This window comes from Mixophyes fleayi, chromosome 6, assembly GCF_038048845.1.
Source record: "Mixophyes fleayi isolate aMixFle1 chromosome 6, aMixFle1.hap1, whole genome shotgun sequence".
NCBI lineage: Eukaryota > Metazoa > Chordata > Amphibia > Anura > Limnodynastidae > Mixophyes > Mixophyes fleayi.
Genome location: NC_134407.1, coordinates 152,530,242 through 152,555,026, shown reverse-complemented (window position 1 = coordinate 152,555,026; position 24,785 = coordinate 152,530,242). Strand labels below are relative to the sequence as shown.

The 24,785-nt window shown below is 39.4% G+C and overlaps 1 protein-coding gene across 1 annotated transcript in view; it reads right to left on the bottom strand.

Annotated features, from left to right (window-relative positions):
• The window catches only part of LOC142095363 (piezo-type mechanosensitive ion channel component 2-like), a gene marked incomplete at its 5' end in the record, with an annotated part of 107,657 nt that overhangs the window by 61,883 nt on the left and 20,989 nt on the right, over positions 1-24,785 (bottom strand). The window contains 16 exons of the mRNA XM_075178314.1: positions 6,438-6,600; positions 6,687-6,783; positions 7,023-7,266; positions 8,034-8,199; positions 8,497-8,598; positions 8,718-8,922; positions 9,054-9,254; positions 9,985-10,128; positions 11,147-11,323; positions 12,381-12,538; positions 16,592-16,692; positions 18,173-18,205; positions 18,825-18,866; positions 18,989-19,162; positions 19,892-20,040; positions 23,490-23,671. Coding sequence (XP_075034415.1) covers positions 6,438-6,600; positions 6,687-6,783; positions 7,023-7,266; positions 8,034-8,199; positions 8,497-8,598; positions 8,718-8,922; positions 9,054-9,254; positions 9,985-10,128; positions 11,147-11,323; positions 12,381-12,538; positions 16,592-16,692; positions 18,173-18,205; positions 18,825-18,866; positions 18,989-19,162; positions 19,892-20,040; positions 23,490-23,671 — 2,338 coding nt within the window. The remainder of the gene's footprint in view (positions 1-6,437; positions 6,601-6,686; positions 6,784-7,022; positions 7,267-8,033; positions 8,200-8,496; positions 8,599-8,717; positions 8,923-9,053; positions 9,255-9,984; positions 10,129-11,146; positions 11,324-12,380; positions 12,539-16,591; positions 16,693-18,172; positions 18,206-18,824; positions 18,867-18,988; positions 19,163-19,891; positions 20,041-23,489; positions 23,672-24,785) is intronic.

The window sequence follows — 24,785 nt, the reverse complement described above, 5'->3', positions numbered from 1 at the left end:
TTGCCGGGGCACAGGGCAGTAAAGATAACAAGATTCCCGGGTCAGGCGGGTTCATACTGCACCTGCCCGACCCAGGTTTTAGAAAAAAAAAAGTGTTAAAAAAGATTTTAATGAATAAAAAAATACATAAGAAATGTTTACTTAACTTATTTTCAGCCAGCGGTGTCTCCGGTGCATTGCAGGCTGTCAGGGGGACCTCTGGGTACTAAAATGATGTCATTTCTAGTCCATTAGAAATGACATCATTTTAGCACCCAGAGGTCCCCTTGACAGCCTGCAACGCACCGGAGACACCACTGGCTGAAAATAAGTTAAGTAAACATTTCTTATGTATTTTTTATTAATTAAAATCTTTTTTTTTTACTTCCACATTTTTTTTTTTTACAGTATGAATGGTGAGACCCGGGAATTACACGGGTTGCAGCATTCATACTGCAGGCGAGCGGGGTCCAACCCGGGAATTACCCCTCGCAAAATCCCGGGTCTAAGTCCCGGGATTTTAGACACAGGATTTTGTGGTTGGACTATTCATACTGCACCAAGACCCGGGTTTTTCAGCGTGCCTCTACAAAAACCCGGGTTTTTGGTGCAGTATGAATGGGGTATGACTCTTTAAATCCAGAAATATTTACTATTAACTATACCCAGGATAAGACATGCTTAGAGCTTCTGGCATAACCTGGTGGCACATACAATGTAAATCCCGCACTGACCATCAGAGTTGAACACAATATTGGCACTCACGTTATTCTCTAGGAGAGAAAATGTTTTGCTCCTGATTTTTATGTCTGTCTAAAAGTTTAGAAAATCACCTTTAAAGTTAAGGAATCATATTCAATGCCAAAAACTGACAAGCGGGTACAGACCATTCCATCAGAATACAGGGAAAATCAAGATAAATAGAACTAGCTGACTTTTTTCATGCTAGCATTTAACTATTCCCAGATTTCTCAAGTATCATGACCCAACACAGAGCTTTTAAACCTTTCCTGGAGCATGAGGACATGAGCGCCAATGGCACTTACACTTCTGGATTACCAGAAGTTTATTTCTAAAATGAATGGGAAAATTGCAATTCTCCGAGATCCCTCAGATCTCCAGGAAATGTTCATGACACTTGCTGTCAATCATTTTGTCAGGTTGGCAGTACCAAGATATAACAGAAAGATAAGGTATTAGAACATAAAATAACAGAAAATATAAGATATCATTTATGAACATGAGATGAATGAGGATGCAGCTTTAGACAGAAGCCCCATAACGGTGGCAAAACGTGTTTGGACCTGCTCCTGACCTTCTAACAAAACTTTATCACAGTATTAGGAGGATACTTCATACATTAATATCTCCTGGAGGCCGCGGCATGGAATGACTAACTGATATTGCGTATATCATGAGGATTCATAGTTAGCAAAGCATTACTTACCCTGCAGATATATAAACATTTGACTTTATAGGAATGTCTCACATGATGCTAACATCCTCTCCCTCTGCTATTTGTCTCCATACTATAACTCACTAAAACTAACAAAATACCTGGGGTGAAAACCTGTTCAAACAAGTGCCATAAGATTTAGTAGAAGGTAGTTATTATATCTCCCTGAATAACATCATATTGAAGTAGAAAGAGACTTATGCAGATACAAATGCCAGTAGATCATTGCATCATATATAAATAAAGCAAAACCTTCTTTTAATAATTAAAAAAAAAAGCTGTAGCGAAAAGTAGACTCCTTGCAATAAAGGAATCATTGATATACTCCTCTCTTCCCCTCCAGTGCAACAGATTCTAAGGAATAAGGAACCAAGTAAGGAGGACTTTGTGTTGCTGGTTGACAAAGCATCATTTTTTCAGTTTGAACAAAAATACTTTTTTCCTCTTGAGAGACAGTATTGTCTGCTTGATTCTTGGAAGACTGATGACAATGTTGACATTGGATGAAATGACAAAAAAGTACTTCAGAGTTGAAACAGATAAGTTATTCTGCAGCAAAAAAAAATGTTTTTAGACGTTAGTTTGGCTCATGCTTTTATCTAGCTCTAGGGTAAACAAAAATACTGCACTAAAGAAAGGAATGTCCTCACATTTTCATGAATCAGAAGCTCTGCTCTAATGCAAGTCTGTTTAATTATGGAAGTAATCTATATAGCAATAGTTGGTTTAGATGCAGCCAAAAACTCTCTTTTGCGCATCATACAGGATCAAACGGTTATATGTTTTCCAAAACTTTGAAGTCCTATCCAGGTATGTCCTCAGAACCCTGACAACAACCAACCAATAAAAGGGGTTCCCCTCTTTGGAAGACTGAACCAATATCCGTATTGAGGTGTGTGAAGATACCAAGGTTTCTGGTCCAATTCTACCCACTTCACTCTGGCTGGCTACCCACGGGTGCCTTCCTGAGCCAGGGAAGCCTACCCATTATCTTCTAAAGTTTTTATTAGTCAATCAGGCAAATGCAGTTAGAAAAGTACAACAGTACATTTATTGTAATAAAAACAACACTAGAATGTTATGTACAGGTTTTGCTTTATTGGGCAGCTGTGTATAATCCACTCAGATGGACCTCTCCCTGATTAACAGACTAAGAAACCCTTTTTTAAAAATGTGACAAAAGATATTGTAATTGACATTTTTCAGTATTCATTCGATAACACTGATCCTGCCACATTTCCGTTTCAGTAAGTCCTTGTCGCCATACTTCGTCCTCTGCTTCTTCAAAACTCTGTTGCAGACATTGCATTTGTTCCCAGAGAGGTATGTGGGGACCTAAAGTGAGCATTCGTTTCCTATAGACACTAAAGACACTGATGGGATTCTCCTGATCTTTTAAAAGAAGTTTGAGGATATCCTTGAGCGTGCACTACAGGTACGGTACACCCGAATCTGGCATTCTCCTCCATAATCATTGTCTCTAGTGGATCTGTAGAATCTGCTAATGGGGCAAATTCTATTTGTACATTTGCAGGGGATTCATCAGGTATGTCTCTGTGCTGTATCAGTCCATTTGTGTCTTTGCTTTCCTCTATATTGGTTGTGAATAACATTTTACACGGGTACTGTTGATTATTGTTGTCACTGGATTTTTCCTTGGCCAAATTATGCATAGTACAAATAGCTTCATTTGTAAACTCATCCCATTTTGGTTCATCCCAAAAATTCCAGGCACTTGCTTCCTCTTTCAACATTAGGGAAACATCCAACAAGTTCCCAATTTCTCCTCTAGGCTGGCTCCTTTCCACATAATAATCTTTGGGCACTCCTCATCCCAATTATCCAAAACGTGCTATATTGATTGTGGTGGGGTGGAGCAACACTTCCATATCCTCATCCTGCAGACACTGCCACAGTCCTTCATCCCAGAAATCTCTTTCCCTGCATGCACTGAACTGTTTCATCTCTTCTTTTGGGACCTTTTTCAACACTGGTCTGTGATCTGCTCTCTTCTTCCCAGAGCTCACACCCATTTCACTTCCAGGGATCACCTCACTGTGATTTCCCCTCCTTGAGACACGGTTATATCTTCCGTTCTCTACTGGCGAGGTGCGCCTCCCCTTATTAAATCGGCACTTAGGCGTCATCTTCCCTTGCCTAAAGCCCACAACGCTCTTTGTGACACTTTCTACCTTAAAGTCTTTAGGAGTAAGTTTAGGATAATGTGGTAACTGGTTTCTAGTGCTAACTGCTTTCCAGGGCCCTGGAATGTATCAAGATACAGTTCCCCTGCAGCTCTACCCAGAGAGAACCTGGGACTGAGTGACCTCAAAGCTCGCCACCAAAAGGTCTTCTGGCCCAAATCTACTCACTTCACTCTGGCTGGCCACCCATGGGTGCCTTCCTGAGCCAGGGAAGCCTACCCATTACCTTCTAAGGTTCTTATTAGTCCAATCAGACAAATGCAGTTAGAAAAGTACAACAGTACATTTATTGTAATAAAAACACCACTAGAATATTATGTACACACAGTATATAAATGCCAGGCAGCCTTACCACATCACCTGTCCCTTACCCCACTAGCTTAAGGAGCTACAATCACCTGGAGGTACTGACTTAAAGACCAATGGAGTTCTTCTCTTAGCTGCAGCTGTAGTCCATTGGTAGAGAGCGAAAACTCAAACCTAGCTACACAGCACCTTCCATGAATCAATTCTCAGACTAAATATCAATATGGAGTGGCTCCTTATATCTAGGATCTAATTTCCACAAAAAATCCCCTGCCAGATTGTAGACCAAATATCTGGAGTAGTCTTGTGAGAACAATGGATACTAATTGGCCTTCCCCCTCACCAATATCTTGCAACCTGATCTCTACCCATAAGCCCCCTGGCTTCACTTTAATGACAATAAATAACAACCTCACTGCCACATCAACAATATACAATGAACAATATACATAATTGCAATGAGCTACAATGTCCCCTTATCCACATGTAATTAGACACTGTAGTTGTACTCTGTTGAGCTGGGGAACAAAAGCAAGGGCAATTAAATGTACATGTTATAATCCACATTTTGTGAGAAATGGGGGACAGGCTGGTTTGGGTGATATTAGTACCTCGTTTCACCACAAGGTGTAAACTGGATACTAATTTGAAAAGAGGGCTTTGTTCTTAGAAGAGCTTTATCTTTTATCCTTCATGAAAAGTTAGATGTGGCAATCTGCAAGACAGCGATCCTAGTTCCGAAACTCTGCTCGCTTTAAAGATAGCCAAAAAAAAGTCATCATCCACATAAGAAATTTCAACTTTACCAATTCCAATGGTTTGAAATGAGAGTGTTGCAATGCTGTCAACAGTAGGTTTAGGTTCCACAAAGCTATGGGAGGAATATGTGGAGGCTGCACACGCAGCACTCCCTGTAAAAAAGTCTTTCAGGTAACAGTGCCAGACTCTTCTAGAATAAGAGTAACAGGGCTAAAAACTATACCCTTAAGAAACAAACAATCAGTCCACTTTCCAGACCCTCCTGCAAAAACAGAAGTAACAATGATACTTTAAAGGAACAAGTAGAAAAACCCTTCTTTTCAAATCAAGATATGTATCATCCATACTCAATGGTAATTGCTAGCCAAGAACGGCTTTCTAGCCTTCAGCATAGTCTCTACCATTCTTTCAGAAACACCTATTCACTTAAGGATCATGGCTTCAACAGCCATGTTGTTAAAGCCAACTGAGTTAAATCCTGATGGAATGTTTATGGAATTAACAGATACCATTTTTAAGGAAGCCGTCATGACAGGCCTGCTGCCACATCACCTGGGTACCATGATTTTCTTGGCCAGTCTGGTGCCACAAGAATTACCTGGACACCTTTTTGCTATTTTTAGAACCTGTTATTTCTTGATTCTGTGTTGTTGATGTGCTGCTCTTCTGCTTTGATGTAGAGGTGCACTTCCTCTCACTCTTTCATTCCCTTCCTGAAGTTGCGGTCAGGTGACCACTAATGTCATCAGCCCGCCAAAATTCAAACCAGGAGCTTGTATTTAAAAATCACTCTAATCTCTTTTCAGGGCCAGAGTATAAGGATTCATCTTTACTCAGGCATCCTGGGTTCTCTTGTGCTTTCTTATGTCACTGTCCTTTAATTTTAATTTGCTTCATTTATTATCCAGCCTACTAGTAGCAGCCAGTCATACCAAGAGACAGATCTGAGGGCCTGGTCCTGTCGATTCCCTGCAGCGCCAGTATTCGTTGCAGGGGTTCTTGCTAAATACCAAGGGGTTGTTGAACTCTGCGCCACTATTCTGCCAGTGCTATTCTTAGTTGACACTAACAATCTACAACCTCCTGACCAAAATGTGTGACAGACTTCATGGAAGAATTGCTACCTGAAGGAACAGGCAAACTAGTTGAAATTTCCAATGAATTGACATGTCTGATAGAAACTCCTTAGAAACTTGTCTTTGAGCAATAATACTCCACTTTATAGTTCAAGTGAGATGCCATCATGTTGACATCTGGCTGTTCCCACTTTCTGAAATTGGGACTTATAAGTATTTCTGTGAGATATTACTTCTTGGCATTATTATTTATTTAAAGTGATGTCATTGTGGGTAAAGAATCCATTTTTCATGCCCACCGAACTGCCTACTGGTTGTTAAACCTTGCATAATCTATTGATGTATAAATAAAACCCACATAGAAATAATGGGCTTTGATGCAAACATTACTTTCCTATAATTTGGTGTACAGCCCTCTATAGTAGTACATTTTACAATAACCTTTCAGAACTACCAATGGAACAGCCATGCATCATCTGTGTCACTTGGATTGGCTTTAAGTCATTATAAGTACTTTGATAAAAATGGCACTTGTGAAAATAGATGCAAATTTGAAGGAAAATCAACTTGCGGGAGAGTTAACTTCCACAGAGGTGGTGTGCAGTGTTTCTATATCTGGATTTAAGGATTATAAATGGTGTAAGAAAAAAGTGATACCTTGAAGCCAACAGTTTAGAGGCCTTTAGATCTGCCACGACATAGAGAAAGTAATAGCTGGAGAATACACGGCGCTGGATTAAAAGGAAGGTAAAACAGATTGCATCCCACACAATACCCGCTTCATTCTCAGGCAGCTCACACATCTCATCCGAAGGGATAGCTGTAGAGAGAAGGCAAAGTCAGCCCCTTCTGAAGATACATACAATACAAAGCAGTCGGTGTTTAAGAACATAAGCAGATACTTACACAGGTCATATCCCTTGATTGTGCAAAACATGCTAAATGTCTGGATGAGCCAGCAGTTATTCTTCATCAGCTTATCAAGATAGGCACATGCCCCAATCTGCAGGAATTGGAATACAAAAAGTTATGGTTAATACTATTTTTGCTGACATTCAGTCAAAAGGGTTGAAGGCCACCTTTGTCATTCTTAGAAGACTCTGTATGGCCACACTATATAGAAAATGTTCCATGGTGGAATATAAAAATGTTTATAAGAAACATATGAGCCATCATCAGTCATTAATACCTTGTGTTACTTTTCAGTGGACTAACCCAATAAAGCTTATTAAACACACCTACCGACAGAAGATTTTTCATAGTGATGACAAAGGCAGTATAGGTTATGAGATAGTCCCAAAGCTTTAGAATATGCCGGACTGGCTTCAAAATAAGGCTGCCACCGAACAGCATGAAATGGAAACAGGCCATCAAGTATCCCATGCACAGTATGTTTATGCGGGTCGTCCCAGTGATGAAGATCAAACACAACACAAACCAGAAGTGGAAACTGAAAACCACCACTTTTGCCATATCCAGGTAGGACCTGCATGAAATTCAACAATAATATGTTATTGAGGTTAGTAATCTTTGCTATATTGAAAAACATAAGAGGTCCAGGTTTTACTCGGTGGCAATCGTTTCTACAATTACCACAATTTCGACACAGAGAATCCCTGCAGAAAAAAATTTAAATAATGAAAACCCGAATGATAATTAAACAGAGTTACCTTCAATCCAACGATGGAGATCTCCAATTGGATCAGCATGCTGACAACAAGTCATTCCGATTGAAGAAGTGTTCGGCACTGCAGGCTGATGTCATCGCGACGTCCGTCAATCCAAAGCGGCAATGTGGGGACCCCTAAGGTTAAATGTTTAAACACTTAACCCAACATTGCCACTTTAAATTTGGATTGACAGATGTCACAATGACATCAGCCTGCAGTGCCAAACACTTCTTCAATCGGAATGGCTTGCTGTCAGCATGCTGATCCAATCGGAGATCTCCATCGTCGGATTGAAGGTAAGTCTGTTTAATTATCATTCGGGTTTTCATTATTTCGGATCTTTTTTGCAGGGATTATGCAAGTCGGAATTGTGTAAAGAGATAAACTGTACCCAACCCAAACGGGCTATAAATGAACCAACCAAAAATAAAACCTGTATTTTATGTTAATTAAATTTTCAGCAATGGATATTGACAAAATAACTACCATACACGAGAGAAACGTGTTAAAATGCATGCAATGAAAAGGTAAGAAGGTCATCAACACAACAACTGCAATATATATTTTGCAGGTCAGTACTTACCTGCAGTGTATGAAATTGGGTACTGGGCTATACTGGCTTAGGTCTCCTGGATCCAAGTCTTTGCTAATCTCAATGTTATCACCAGCTAGCAAACGAACACAGGCCAAGTTTTCATCCTCAAACACCTGCCACTGCAGAGAAGCAAAGAGCAGGAGCAGCATGTCGTCTGCACAAAAATTAGGAAGGAGATGTAACAGTAATGTTCTCTCTAAACAGCAAGCTTAACATTAATGATACATGGATAATCTGTTTGTTTTAATTTAACATCATTACACAGCATCTAAGAGTAAGGAGTTCCATTACTAACCAAAGAGAAAGAAAAGAAAATATGTTAAAGCACTAAAAAGGACAATGATGGAGAAACTATGCTGTAAAGAAACTATGCAGTTACTCTTTTGCACATGTTCCAAAGAGGGAAAATACTACAATCAGAGTCCTCGTTGTGCACTGTTAATTTACGTACAAAGTAGAAATCCTGGATCAGGGCTTCTGGCAAAGTCTGGAAGATAGAGCCACTTGATAAGGTTGGAATTGGGTTTCAATTGCAATGTTCTCCATGGATAATCTGTACCAGAAAAAAATATTAAATCATTACTGGAATGTGCTGTGTATTGGTGGCCATGTATACAGCTGTTACTGCCGTGAAAAACTAAAGAGTGGCAGCATTGTAGTGAATAGAGTTACCTGTGCAGAATGCTGGGGGGATGCCAATGCAGAGCAGGTACTGGAGAGTCATAATACTGGCTATAAAGCAGCAGTACCTCGGCCAGGCCTCAGCAATGGTTTTTCTACGACGCAAGTATAGTAAGTATAGCAGCCATCCCGCATACAGAGCTGCGTAGAAATCCATCCTCTGCCCAACAACATTTACTGCGATGACAAAACAAATCTGAAAGAAGAGAGTTCATTTCATAACTTATTCTATGTAAGCTTGTTCTAACACGGTATATAAGAAACAAAAACGTTCTATTGAATAATAAGTACATAGAAAGTGTAAACTTGTCCTGAGACAAAACTTACCTCCAGCCCAAACTTGTAGAAAAAATAATTGATATAATACTTGAAGCAATTGACCATTCCGTCATCAAGTGCTTTCCGGGTGATGTTGTCAAAGATGCTCCCGGTGATGGGGGTAGTGAGTTTGTTGTGTGCCCGGTAATAGACCTGGTGCCGATACACTGTAACCTGAATAGCCATCAGTGCCAGAACAATCAGATGGTTCTGTTAGGGACAAACAGACGTCAATGTACTTATCGTTGCATATAGTATTACAGTAAAATGTATTAATGTATATATGTGTCACCTCTATGTGTGCCTATTGCCTCAGTGATGTCACTTGTTCCTAATAAATTGATAGGCTGAATACTGGTGCAACACACAAAATGGCAGCCTTAATTATGAAGAGCAAAGCAGATGTTCCATGGTGGAAAACAATCTTTAGACTCATCACAGGCATATCTAGATTTCCAGCAGGGAACATAGAATTATAGAGCAAAATGGAGGCACACAGGCAGAGACCAGGAGTTAAGAGGAGTGAGGGAGTAGGTGCACCGGTGAGCCAACTGAGATAATTGAAATGAGATAAAGAGGTGCAAAGGGCAGATTTTCAGGATTGTGCACCTTGAAGTGCTGTGGGCTAATCATTGAGGAGCATTCTTACAAAATCTAGGTATTTTGGATTGCGCATCAGGCGCACTTCATGGCAGAGGCTGAACTAGTGAGTTGTGGGCCCTGGTTCAGGGGGGTGGGGAGGCAGGAACCTGGGACCCCGACCCTCTGCATCTGCCATGCAGCGTGCTCCATTATCTCCATGGACCCCGGTGCATGGCACCTGCTGCACCAATGGTAGTTCCGCCACTGCTTCGTGGAGATGTGTAGAGATGACAGGTATATATTAATTACACACATAAAGAACACTATCAATATACATACATATAGAGCAGTGAGTTACCTGGAGGCAGGGTAAAACGCTATCTGCACACTTTCGCAGACCCCCACACCAAAAAGCTGGATCCACAGGGGCAATATACAGTACAGACTTCTGTAGCAACTCATCTGCAATAGCACTGTGAAGACTTCCATTGTGAAATAACCCCTGAGAGATTGATCAAAAAACATAAACATTGTTCCAATGAACAGAGAAACTAATGAAACACAAAGAAAGTGACTGGCAGGAGACATAGTATGTACTTAAAAAGGATAAGAAATGTTTCAGGGTGACTGATTAGTATGTAGCAAGCAACTAGCAAATGAGAATGGGGTCAACATTTTACATTAGACTATTTTTATTGTAAGAATTTTTGTGTAAAAGATATAATTTGTAAAATCAGGGAATAATTGGACATACATAAATGAAAAGCACATGAACTATGCACTTGGCAAAACATACCTAAAATACAGCCTATAGCCAGCAATTAAGCAACTACTGAAATGGGCACAAAGGTCAAATATCAAAGGATATCAAGGATCATTAAATGTCCCTGCAATAAAAGCATTAATTGCTGATACCATGTGAGGTGGCAGATATGAGACATGGGAACAATTGACTGTATTCGAACCTTAGCCCCACACCAAAAAATTTAGAGCAAGTCTTCTTGAGTCCAAGGCAGCTGCCTCTTTTGTCCTACTTGTTGCATGGAGCCCATTCAAACTTGAAGTGACATATCCACTGATCACTGCTATAACCTTGAAAACGTCAAATTGCTCAAACCTACAAAGCTTTTATTCTCCTTTTTGTTCATGCTGGACAGATTTAGTTGCAGTACACTTCAGTTGTGTCAAACTGCGGATTTACTTGCAGTGTATTACACTGGGGACACAGGACAATTGACATAGGCTGGAGGTTGGACATCTAGTTAGAATGACCAACTTCTTTAGTGATCTTCAGGCACAGATATTTTTTTCCCCTTTGAGAGCCAGACTTCATTAAGGGCTGTGCAGGTTCCAGGGACCGCATTAGTCCCTGGACATATGACAGGGTTTAAGTTTAATTGGCAAAATAAATACCCTGTTCCCTACCCTGCCCCGGTCTCTTATTTCTAACCCCTAGCCCAACCCAACTACAGAACATTTTTGTTACTCCTAGTGAAAATTATCAGTAGAGAAATACTCACTTCAGTGCAGTTGGAGGAATACTCTAATGGTTTCACAAACTTCAACTGATACATCATTTTGCAGATGACCATCACACAGGACCACACGGTAGAAATATTTGAAGCATATGGACGGAGGTGCGAGTACGGCAAAGCAAACACCCAGGGCACGTAGAAGAGGCAGTTCATAAGGGAGACCTAAGAACACAGAAAGGCAGAGTGTAAAAAAAATAAAAGTAGGATCATTAATAAATCCTTGGAAAGATACTTCCAAGGATTCACATAGTAAGATAAACTAGGACCAGTTGACCTGCCCTACATGAACTAATGAAGCCTTAATGCAATTAAATTTATGAAACTGCTTCAATTTGTAAGATCAACATACAAAATGTACTGTAGGATAACAAAACTGCCTTGTTCTCACATTACCATAATTTATCCCAATTGTATACAGCAAGCTTACATGCAAACCAAATTAAAAAATACAACAAACAAGAGTCACTGTGACAAATCTCATTTGTGCAATCACATGCAGGTATTGTGCCCATATTAACCAAATCTGTTGAATTTTTATGAGGATTTCACCCAAATAGAAACAAAATGTATAAATTTGAAGTTACCCACACACAAAAAATATCACCAAATCTACAGAGACAAATGTGAAAAATGCCCTCATTTCCTAATGAGTTTTTACCGTACTTTTTTTGTGTATGAGAAAAACTTGCTTTACAAATGCAGGAGGAGCACGCTATGTAACCAAAATTATTCTTGGTTTAAACTCATCTGTTCCTTGCACATAAAGTCATCCACTTTGTAGCATGGACCAATACTGATAAGAATGCAGCCTATCAATTAATTAGCCAGTGACATCACTGAAGCACGAGGTCCTGTGTACTGACAACAGTACAGACTGACCCAGTTTTTGACTAATGTGCATTAAAAAACTGAAAAGTTGCGAACAAACCATTTGTCAGAATTATGCCTGAATATAGTTTTATTATATGATTTGATGATTATGGTAAATTAAGAATATTTATTTTGAAGCTTTAAAGGTGACATGTGCCTAAGTGGAATAGAGATCAGGTCGGCAGGAGCACGGAATGTGCGGCAGCCAGTGCACTACTCTCCTTAACTTTCTGTGCTCTTTTTCTCCTTATATTATTCTTCCAAAAAAAAAGTAACTTTTCAGTTATCTTTTAATACAAAGATGGTGCAGACTGTTGATATTTTTATACTGTAAAATAATCCATAATACCTCCTGGACTGCGATCCAGATGATTATGGTGGACACAATCTTGATGATGTGCAGTTCCAGTAGTCTCCACAATAGCACTTGGACATCATGTACAAAATTCAGCAGAGCCAGCAGCAGGGACATTAACTTGTCAATTACTAGAAGCCATGGGTTATTATCTGGAAAAAAAATGTTGATATTTATTCCCTGAATATAATCAATTTGCCAATGAAATCCAAGGATTTCAATCCTATTTACTCCTCTTTCTCATAAGATATGTGAGGCTTTTATGGGACATGAAATCATCTTGAACATGTAGACTACTCATCAGGATTACCTAAAAACAAGTATATAGAATTGAATAGCGTAGGAGGTAAGAATTGTTCTTCTACACTACCTGGTTGCCCATGCATTTTGGTGTTGTGCTCTGCTTCTTGAGGCTCCCAGTTTCCAGTCCTTACTGTAGCTTGCTTGGTAGTCATACCCGTTTGACAGGCACTTGATGAAATACTCCAATGTTAGCCAACTAAGACTTTTGCTACGCAAGCTAGTGGTTATATACATTTAATTTTATGTTAAACCCTTTAAGCTAGAGTGACAAACTGCTTGTTTTCACAGCAACCACATTAATAACTTTATCACTGCCTTATCTTTGTGTTCTGTCCACTGTCCACTGCCCGAACACAGATAAGCATCCTGCTGAGATGGTAGTCTTCAAGCATGTTCTATTATGCTGGCATTGTAAAAAGAAATCACTGACAGCCTATAGTTCCAGCGCTGCAACCAGGAAACATCTGATACTGTTCCTATACACTCAACTGCTAAATTATCGTCTAAATTATCCCGTCTCATGCTTCACAAAGTGGATTTCCTCCACAAAGGGAAGGAATTATTAGGGCACAATCGAAAAAGCTATTAAAAAAATCTCCACTCTAAGGATTTTTGCACACTGGGTTGGAATATCATCAGGGTAAAAGTTTTTAAAGTTAAAATGTATTAGTTTTGTATTAGGCCAAATTGCTACATCCAACCTTGAAAAAAGTACACATTGCTTTACACAAGTATACACAAGTACTGTTTTATCGGGATAACTAAACAATTACATTGGGGGCTAAATTTCTGGTGCTGGTACAATAATTAAAGTAAGGGTAAAAAGCTCTGTACCCACTGCTAAGGAAAAAGAACTAAGGAGCAGCAGAGGAATAGATGGGGGTTATAGCAAGCTGGAGGAACTTTACTCTTTTGACCTGTTATCTCTAAAAAACAAACAATTAATCTATCATTATATCAACCATATACAACCCAGGAGAACAATAATTCTGCCAATGGCTTTTGTCCCAACTTACAAGAATGATTAATATGCTCACTTATTGTGGACAATTTGACAATCTGAAAAGAACTGTTAGAGCATCTCAAACAAATATGCAAACATGTTTTTCATTTTACAGATATTTAGCGTGCATTTTGTAATACGCTTCCACATCATCTTGTTCCTATGTGCTCATGTTTAATGCTACTCCTCTAAGAGTGACATACGTTATAGTTTGCAGACTACTGAGACAAACATGGGAATAGAGAAGATTGTGAGTTTAATTTCAGATAGATTCTACTGTCCGAAAATGGAGAAAGACATTGAAAGTTATTGTAACTCTTGTGGGACAAGCATATTCAGGAAATCCCTCCCAGAGAAGGCTGCCCCCTTAAAGAATATATCCAGCAATGGGCCCTTAGAGTTAGTCTGTATTGACTTTCTGTCAGTGGAACCGGATGAAAGCAACAAGTGTAACATTCTAGTGGTGACAGATCATTACACCCGTTATGCTCAAGCCTACCAGACAAAAGACCAGAGGGCTGTGACCGTGGCAAAAATCCTATAGGAAAAGTTCTTTTGTCCACTATGGACTGCCTTCCCGCATTCACTCGGATCAGGGTCGGGATTTCAAGAGCATGCTAATAAAAGAACTGTGTGAGGTTTGTGAGATAAAGAAGTCCAGGACTACTCCTTTCCACCCCCAAGGAAAGATTCAATTGGACACTTCTCGGCATGATGGGCACTTTTGGACACTAAAAAAAGGCACATTGGAGAAGGCACAGCAGCCATTTGGTCCACGACTACAATTGCACGAAAAAACGAGTCCACGGGGTACTCCCCATATGTCTTAATGTTTGGAAGGGAGGCTAGATTGCCAATTGATATCTGTTTTGTAGTGGACGCTGCTGATCCCCAAGAAAAGCCCCATTTGAAATATGTGGAGCAGCTGAAACAAGAACTAAAGGGTGCCTACAGACTAGCGGAAGCAGCTGTATCAAAACCTGGACAACGAAACAAGGGTTGATACAATCTACAGGTCAAGGAGCATATTCTGGAGCCAGGTGATAGGGTTTTACTTAGACACTTGGGCCTCCCAGGCAAACTCAAATTAGCCAATCATTGGCGAGAGGATCCTCATGTTGTGGTTGCGAAATTGCCAGACATCCCAGCCTACCGAATTAAACCCGAGGGGTGAACAGGCCCTATAAAGACATACCATCGACAACATTTGCTTCCCATCGGAGCTAGTGTCCGGTTCTGGGAGGAGCCTGAAACAAATGAGCCCAAAGTGTCCACACCCAGAAGATCACGATGATTCAGAGAACCGCTCACAGAAGATGAAGATGAGCAAGGAGATGATTGGGGTTATGATGCTCCAGGGAAATCGGGAGAAATAGATTGGAGACAAGATATCAAAAAGCTCACTAGGTCTACTGAGGGGGCCGCTGTGAGACCTCCATGAGCAGAAGAAAGGAGACCTATGGCTGCCATTTCAGATGAAGGTGTCAACCCAAGAGTAGCTGGACGGTTGGATTCTCAGTGTCTAGAGGAAGAAGGATCTAACTAGAGAGTTGACATGGATGGGGACGTGGTTGATCCAGATGGAGGATACATTGAACACCCCAGAAGGGTTTTGGGGGGAGAGGAAGGGAACCCACCAGTTCAGGGTCGGCCCAAAAGGACCCCTACAGCTCAATTGCTTTGTATTGCTTAGATTGGATTGCTTAAATATCTAGTTCTCAATTGTTTGTGTCATAATATTATTTTTAATGCATGACATGTCCCTGGAGCTGGGAAGATTATTGCTGATGCTTTACTTCACTTCACTTTGATTAAGTTAAGTTCAGTTCTTGAGAATTCTGTCCCTAATCAAGGTTAGTTTGGGTGCACTGAAATACTGGTGGTTCATTTGCAATGACCTGGGTAATTGAAGGTTTTTTACTTCATCAAGCACATTGAATCGGGATTTGAGATTATTCTGTCCCAATGGCCTGGAATCTGTTTAGTCTGGTCAGTTATTATTTATAGGAGGACTTGGAGAAGCACTATTAACCCAGTTTTCCTCAATAAGGTCCATTCTAAAGTTAACCTGGCCATTGTGAGGTTTCTGACAGTTTACGGGGGTCGGTGGTTAGCCATCCAACCATTAAGATTACTCTTCTGCTCTTGTACCTGTCAGAAGAGGGACATTTGTCTGAGGAGGCTGTAGCTTGTTACGTGGAGCAAATTTTTAGGGTTCTTGTTTGACTTTGAGAAGTCACTGTGGGTGGCTGGCTTCGGTTCCTTTGGAGAACCTAGCTGTGACAAAAAAACATGCCAAAGAGCAGCCATCATTACACATTTGGGTTAGTTGGGCACTCTCCATTAACAGGCAGGTTCAGTTGGTAATGCTACTCCTCGGGAAGTTATGGGACACCGCCTGGTTGGGCGGTCCCAAGATAGCAAACCAAAACGGGGTAGAGTTGGGCTCCACCGCCTATAAGTGTCCAATTATCTTAGTGTGCTCTAATTAAGGTTTTATAATGGCTGATGGCTAATTGGTCTTTGTTTTAGTTGACACCACTTTCATTTTAATTTTCAACAAACAAGTGTCTTTATTTATTTAGGTAAGGTAACTCTTGGTTAGTGCAATCAGATAAAAGAAAACGTTTATATAAATTGCTAGTTGGTTTATGTGAATATAAGTAAATGGAATTTGATAGCTTTACAGTGAAGGCAGTAGGAGAAGTGGCCGTATGGCATACCACCGTATACACCCCCACTTCGAATACTGTCCCTATCAACACATTAGATTATATCAGTATATAAAGTGGAAGCAAACATCTGATTTGTTGCTATGGGCAACACCATCTTTTTGTGCATCAATGTTCATAAATGTCTAAAAAACCCATATAGTATACAGGAGTTTTTTATGTTTTACCTTCAGACTCTGGACTGTCCTGTATCACTCCATCTGCAGAAATATTATCAATTCTATCCAGCGTAATCTGACTTGAACTGTTCTTTTTCTCAGCTTCCAGCCTGCACAACACATGCACATATCAGGATTACTGTTTACACTTGGTGTAAAGTACATCTTATCAATGTGAGTTATGAAACACATTATTACATTATTACTTTCAGTGGGGGGAAGTATGCTAGTTTTCTGCTGAAGTGATAACATGATTAAGCAGTCTTCTTTTGGACTACCCCTGCTATTTAGATTATCCACCCTCATGTAGTCCATCTCTGGACGGATCCCCAAACCTTACCAGTATTTCACTCCCAGGCCAGCCAAGTTGACAGCTTGCAGAGAAGAGAGCTGTCCGTGTAGTAGAGTTGGAGATTACTATTCCGGGCTCTTTGGGGTACGTTGGGGTAACATGCATAATTTGAAAAGCCATAATCTATTGAAAATATTCTAACATTATATGAGCTACTTCATTCATCTATATAACTGTATTATAGTATATTATATTACTTAGTATAAGGTATCAGGCTACCGCTTCTCAATGACAATAGCAGGATGTTATAGAACTGCAGGAGGACTTGGACAAAATAATGAGTTGGGCATAGAAATGACGAAAAGATTCAATATAGACAATCATAAATGGGATGCAATTGTGGTGATCTGAAATAGGAATGGTCTTAGGCCTACTAGTAGACAATTATCTGACTTAGCAGCAGTCAGTGTCAGGCATCTGTAGCAAAAGCTAATAAAATCTTGAGAATGTTTAAAGTAGGCATAGATGCATGAGAAGCAAAATGTAATATACATGGGGTACACAGAACTTGAGATGGTTCAGAGATGGGCTACCTTATTAATAAATCAACTGAAAAGTTTATTTATAATAGAAACCTTCACACATTGGAGTTGTTTAATTTTGTGGAAAATGTGCCTCAGAGATGTCCTAATTAATCTCTACAAATATATTCAAGGGCAATACAAAAATTTGTCTGACAAGCTTTTTTACATTAAGTACAGTACAGTACAGGAGAAATGAGGGGATTCACTGTAATTGTTTTTCACTGTAAGGGTAGCTAGACTGTGGAAATCACTGCCTAGAAAGGTAGGTATTAGCAGAATCATTTGATGGAGTTAACAACTGATTGGATGCTCTTTCTTTGGTATCAATGGTATAAATAACAAATTAATATGTTGATTGATACAGGAATGAATTTGACTGCCATGATTGGGGTCAGGAAGAATTTTGTTTTCCCCTGTGAATTTAAATTGACAGATGCTTCTGGGGTTGTGCTCTGCCTTCCTCTGGATTAATACGTTTTGAATTTATAGAAATCTTGGTAGACTTGTGTGTTTTTCAACCCCACTAACTATTGTATGTAACAAACTAACTACGTTAAAATACAAGTAGGATCTAACCCACATTAGGTATTTGAAGCGTATATACTGCCCACCCCATGAAACACTTGTGTAGCATAGAACTACAGCGACCCTTGGAAAATAAGCACTTTGTTCACGTGTTGCGTTTCAAGAGATGAAAGTCAAGCTGTTCCTTACGTCTTGTGCAGACTGCCAAGGTTGTCTTTTATCCTGTAAAGGCAAAATAATTCTGAGATTTTTACTATGCACTTTATTCACAATAGGAAAACGTAAAGGTGTAAGTAAAGAACAGTCTGTGTGACTCTAACCTTATATCGAAGCTAAATTTAGAATTGGGCTCATTTGGCCCCTGTCTATGTACACTTACAAGGCAAAGATACCCCATCTACTGTGGCCCTCCAATTTATTCATTAGTTCCACTTATGTCTGCTCTTTAGTCGTTCACAAAATCTACACCTACACTCCTTTTGAATATACGTTCACCGATTTCATCTCTTTTCTTGTTATTTAAATGTTCCTGTTTAATTATTTCTACAACTATTTGGGTCTGCTCAAGTGCGCCAGTGGTTCCTCGCGTAAAGGTACTTTTAACGCAAGGCCACAATAAGAATGCTTATAAACAGTTCACAGAACTCTGAGTTGAGCTCTAATATCCCTGTAATCTACAATTGGGAAAGTTACTCCTTATCAAACACAATTGTGCATAATAGTCATTAAAGTGATTACATCAACAATCACCAGTTTACTGCGCTTAAATTATAATTCAGTATTTTATTTTTAGTTTTCAAGTGTGAAAGATATATATATATTTATGTATGCTTTTACTCACATGTTGGACAGAAGGAGGACACGGTTCTCCAATTTTTTCTTCCTGTTTACAGAAAGAAACATATACAAATATATACATATGCTACAATATGAAAATTCTTTAATTATTTTATAGCAGTCACCACTCGGGAGCATGCCATAGACCCATACCTTCCTTATACAGACCTGTCATAAATGCCTCCTTCATTAATCAGAATATTGTTGAGGTCTGTCAGCTTCAAGAAGTCATCATTAAAGTAGTAGAGCTGTAGAATACAGGCCAGCAGGAAGGAGGAGGGGAGCAGTATACCAGCAAACAGCTCCACAGTGCTGTACTGCTCCAAACCCAGGTCTCTCAAGCTGTATATATTAAGAAAGAGAAGAAAAGGTCACTATTTGCTTACTATAATTAATAAGCTACTATCAGTCAAAGTACACCTGCTCTTATAAACAATAGAGCTATTTGGTTTACTAGGATCCAATGGCATCACTGAACGTGTGAAACAAATCCTGCAATGTCATAAATATTGGTTACACTGATAAAATGTATACCTCCATTACGCAAGCAATGGGGACACTCACAACAATCTCATTTCAATGCCATACATATGGAGCAGAGTTAATGTAAATTATGTTTCTCAATTATCTTGTATTTCACATGTCACAACATCTGTATTACAATCTTTGTTCTTCAACACAATATCTGGTAATTAATTGGTAAAGCAAATAATACAATAAATACTACTATTGCTGTCCAGGATTCTGTATAAAGTTGGGATCTGTCTTTTTATCATAAATCAACCAGGGGTCTAAGAAGCATCCCTGACAATTGGATGTAACATGACTTCCCAGTGTCCGCTAATTGTGAACTATACTTCCATAAGGTCTCCATGTAATGCCCAATGACATAAACAGGGAAGGCAAGTCCCACTATCTGTGGGCCCCATAGCAGCTGTGCCCCCTGCACTTATGTTAGTTACACCCTTACTGATACCCCATAATTGTCTCTACCTATTTAAGTTGCAACACTGTTCAAAATTATTCTAGTCAACAGTACTATGTTTGGTAAAATACCTAAGTGTTTCTCACCCTTCTTCTGACATGCCCAGAATCTGAAGGAAAAAGCCAGAAATGGTCTTGAACTGATAGACATAGACGGCAATTAGAACCACCATTGAGTAGGAAACCACTGTGATCCAGAAATACTTCAGTATTTTTCTCCACCACTCATAATGAATCTGCAAATTAATCCATGATAGTATTGCATATACATAAAAATATTTCCTGTGTCACTACATAGATCAAAGTTATACATGGGCCATACAATTAAGAACAGTATATATAATATAATAATACACCTTACCATTTTCACAAATATTTATGAGCATTAGAATACCAAGTAAGACTGAGATGAACAATGACCAATGCTGTGGTAGAGGTAATGTACACTTACTAGCAGGTTGCAAGAACAGTATACATAATAAGCCGGGAAAGGAAAGGGGAAAAGCAATGAATTAAGCCCTTGACAGGATGGTCATTGAGATATTTTCTTCCAGGTGGAAGTCCTTTTGCTACAATAAGGTAACAACAGGGTCCAAGCAGATGGTTTCCTTAGCTGGAATTAGTTAGAAAAAATTGAATAATTCACTTACCATTAAATCATTTTTTTCAGTAGTATATAAGGTACAGAGACATGACTTTTGGATTAAGCCCCACCAGCTTGAGGCATGATACTTTCCATCTATGCTAAATTAAGGTTCAGTTTACATGAAGCAATCTTTATCTTTATTTATTTTTTATGACAATCAGAATAGTATAGCAGAATGGATTTGTGAATGAGTGTTAATAAGCGTGACGATAGAGTGTCTCTACTACTCACTTTCCTGAAGCGTCTGCCCAAGGATGACTCCTTGTCTTCAGCTTTTACCATGTGAATATGTCAAGATAAAAACCGTATTACGTTTTTCTTTCATGTTTTCTTTTTACTTTGGAGAACAACTATTCTCTCAAATTTTAAAATTAATTTAAGTTTATACCGCTCTCTGTCACGATTTTGCACCCAAAAAATCTTGAGCTTCACTCCAAAAGCTTTGCACCCTAGTCAGCCCTTTTGAATAGCCATGTCTTGGTTATGTTTGAAAGTTAAAATGATACTTGCACATATAATTTCAGTTGGCCGACTGTTAAAAATCAGAAAATGCTTTCTGCAAGGTATTAGCGCCCTCTTCTGTAATACCTCATTTTTCAGCAATGGCTTGATGTCAAGCCCTTCTAGCCTCGCCAATGGTAGGGGTACCCAATTTTTATGCTAATGTTTATACTTATTATTGAACCTGTGGCCAACATAATCAGATCTAATCTTGACATCTCAGGTATAACTACCAACAACACACGACAAGCTGTATTTGCTGACAATGTCCTCCTTTCCCTTACTAAACCCATTACTTCTTTGACCAACTTATTTAAGGAATTGCCAGAGTTTGGCATGGTCTCATGATATAAAGTGAACAATAACAAGTCAGATCCATTCACCTACCTGACCACTTCATAAAGCTTCATAAATTAAACTAGTGGAAGCTCGACTCGAGTGAATACTTAGGCATCATCATAACTAAATCCTAAACAGCTCTATAAAGCAAACTTCCCATCTTTATTCCAGAATATAATTGAGACCTCTCTCAGGTAGAATAAAGACAATAAAAATGAATTTCCTCCTCATAGTTCCCTAACCATTTCAAACTTTGCCTGTGGCTCTGCCGAATGGGGCAATTTACAGACTTCAGACAGTATGCAACAACTTTGTAACTATAAGAAACCTCATATGTGGATGGTCCACTTGGCCAGGTCTTCTGTAGCAGGTGGATTGGCAATACCCATGTTCCTCAAATGCTATAATGCTACACACCTTAGTAAATTCATGGTTTGGCATATTGACCCAAACATTAAACGCTGTGTCGACCTGGAGAATGAGTTAGTTGGCAAGTGCTCACTGGGATTCATTTCCTGGCTTAAGAAAACAACAGAGACCAAAAAAAGCTCTAACTGTCCCATCCGTGAACTTAGTGTTATCCATCTGGGACAGTCTTAACAGAAGTTTTTGCCTGTCAGTTCAACCCTCACCCCTTTCTCCCAATTGTGTTCACCCCCTATTCCCATCTAGCAAAATTGAATCTATGGCCTCTGAGTAAAGGGTGGTTGGGAACACTCGTCTACGTCACATAGCAGGACAGGTAGTGCCCATCTTATTTGCGGAGCTACAAGAAAAAACCCAACTACCCCATAACATTTTTTATCAATACCTCCAAATTTATCACTTTGTCTAATGCTCAGACAAACATCACTTAAGCAGTTAACCCAATTAAAGCGGCAATGTTGGGACCCACCTTCTGGATTACATTATACAGGCGGTGGGTCCCAACATTACCGTTTTAAAAGCGCCGTTTCACTGGGTCCATGACAAGTGACGTCATTTCTTATTGTACACGTTTGGAAAAGTTTCAATGTGGAGGTCATTAAAGCAGGCCGAAATCCTGGATGTCTGTTACATAGTATGTCGTTTTTATAGCAATTATTATTTTTTTTGTCATTGTCACTTCTGTCGGCATTGTCAGTTCTGCAGAAATGACTACTACCACCGAACCCATTTTGTAACACAATAAAAACTGTTATTGCCAACATCACAGAGCTGTCTCTTAGCCTGACCCCCAACTAACTTACTACTTTGAGCCCCTATACCACACATAGACAAACATCTAGATACACTCATACTACATATATACTGCTTTGCAAAGCATCAAATTGCAAGCATCTGTAAGAAACCTAATCCTCCCACACAGCAAGAAACCATTAATAACATCTGGTTTGTCTCCAAAATGAAGTTTAATTCTAGTCTTCAAAACAATAAAGTTAAACATTTCCAAAAGATCTGGGAACCCTGATATTCCTACCACAGCACCCTACTCACTGGCATCTCATGAGCATAAGATATCACAAAGGACGTCCCATGACTCATTTGCTACTCATTTACACTACTTCTTTCAAGCTGATATATTAGGCATTTTTTTCACTAATGAGAGGTAATCTGGGTCATGTCAGACACAGTAGCTCTTATTCAGTGGTCAGATTGACATTCAATATGCAGAAGTAAAATATTAACTATGCTGCATAGTGTTTTATTGAATGCTGTTCAGGAGTGATCATGTTCCTGGCAGTCTCTGGAATCTCAGGCTTCAATGACAGTCTGTCTCCACATGTAGAGCCTCCTATCAGGTGAGGGCTGGAAAAGTTTAGCCTGGGGGGCAAGACTCGAAACAGCAGCCTATTACGAACATTTTACAGGAAAAAAATGCAGGTGGCCCAGTCATCCAGCCCAAGATAACTCACAAAGGGACCGGTCCAGGGGCTGTCCCCCAACCCAGCCTGCTTCTGCCTCTTCTGGATTACACAGTGACCATATTTTGCCATTGTGGATTCTACTGCAGGTGGTTGTTATCAGTTTAAAGAGAACCAAATGCCCTATGGAAGGAAAACACTCAGTCCAGGCCAAAAATCAGCCTCTCTGCTTAACGTAATGGGAACAGAGATTTTCAATGGACCAAGCCTTAGAATACAGTGACTGCATTGTGAATGCACATGTGTGTGTTATAATCAAAGGCTCAGCTTTACAATTATACTATACCTGGCTCACCTTGTACAAAGACACACAAAATAGGAACAGCACAATGTAGAGGATCTTGTACACCACAACTTTGCCACTGAAACTGACGACAAAAAACATAGCTCCGCAAAAGTAAATCCAGTACTTCACCAGTGTACCTCTCACCAAGGAGCCAAGCATTTCCATGAATGCATTTGGAGGTTCATCTGTTTCTGCAGGTATCAAAACAAATGTTATCGAAAACTAGACAAAAAATATAGATACTTAAAAACTTCGCATTTTCACTGAACAGTACATTAATTTTTCTATTGAAAGTATCTAAATAAAGCCACCTACACAACAAGTGATCAAGTTTCAGTTGTGCAAGACTCTAGCCTTCTGCCCCTTAAACCAGGAATGCACTGAATACAGGACTATATTACAAAATCATCAAAATAAAAGTATATATTTATATATATATATGGCCTAAAAAATCCTTATTTTGTAAGAAGGGCACAGAGTTATTGATTCAAAGCAATAAAAATTAGGAGAATTCTAAATGTTCCTGATTCAATTGCATAAGCTACTTTGGGTCTATTTTTGACATGGTAATTGGAAGAATCCCAAATTTTAACTGACAGGCAAGACTGAGCTTTAATGGGATCATAACAATGTAATATTGAAGGTATTCACTCCTTGCGGGGTCTACCCTTTGCCATCGAGCTGGCAGTACAAGTCAATTAAAGATGCAGTAAATTGTGATTTAAATTAGTTACATCATTTTAGTCCTTTATAACAATACAAATGATATTGCTACTAGCACCTTTACAAACTGAAGAAGTCCTTTCCTCGACGGACTCCATGGCAGCAATTACGATTCAGCTGACAGGTAAAGGAAACACCTCACCATTGAGTCATAAGCTTTTCAAGCCAAGGATGTAGCTACTGCTTTTGTTGAATGAGGTCTGAGGATTTCCGACACCTCATGCTACTTCCCCTTATATTCCTGTATAATAACTTCTTGGACTCATCATTCTAACACTTTACCCTTTCATATATTTATATCCATTCCCAGAAACGAAAGCTGTTGTGTGGGTACCAGCTGGCTTTTGGTCATATTTATGATCCAACCATGATCTTGCAAAAAAAGTGATTGCTTTCATTGAATTTTTCTGAGTGATGCTTCTTCATTTCACAAGATGTGATCTAGGTATGGCCAAACTGAAATCTCTTGTTTTCTTAATGCTGCCATCAATTTTGCCAGAACTTTGGTGAATGTTCTTGGGGATGTGGAGAGACCAAAGGGTAGGCATAGTAACTATCCACCTGTTCCCAATCTTTACAGAT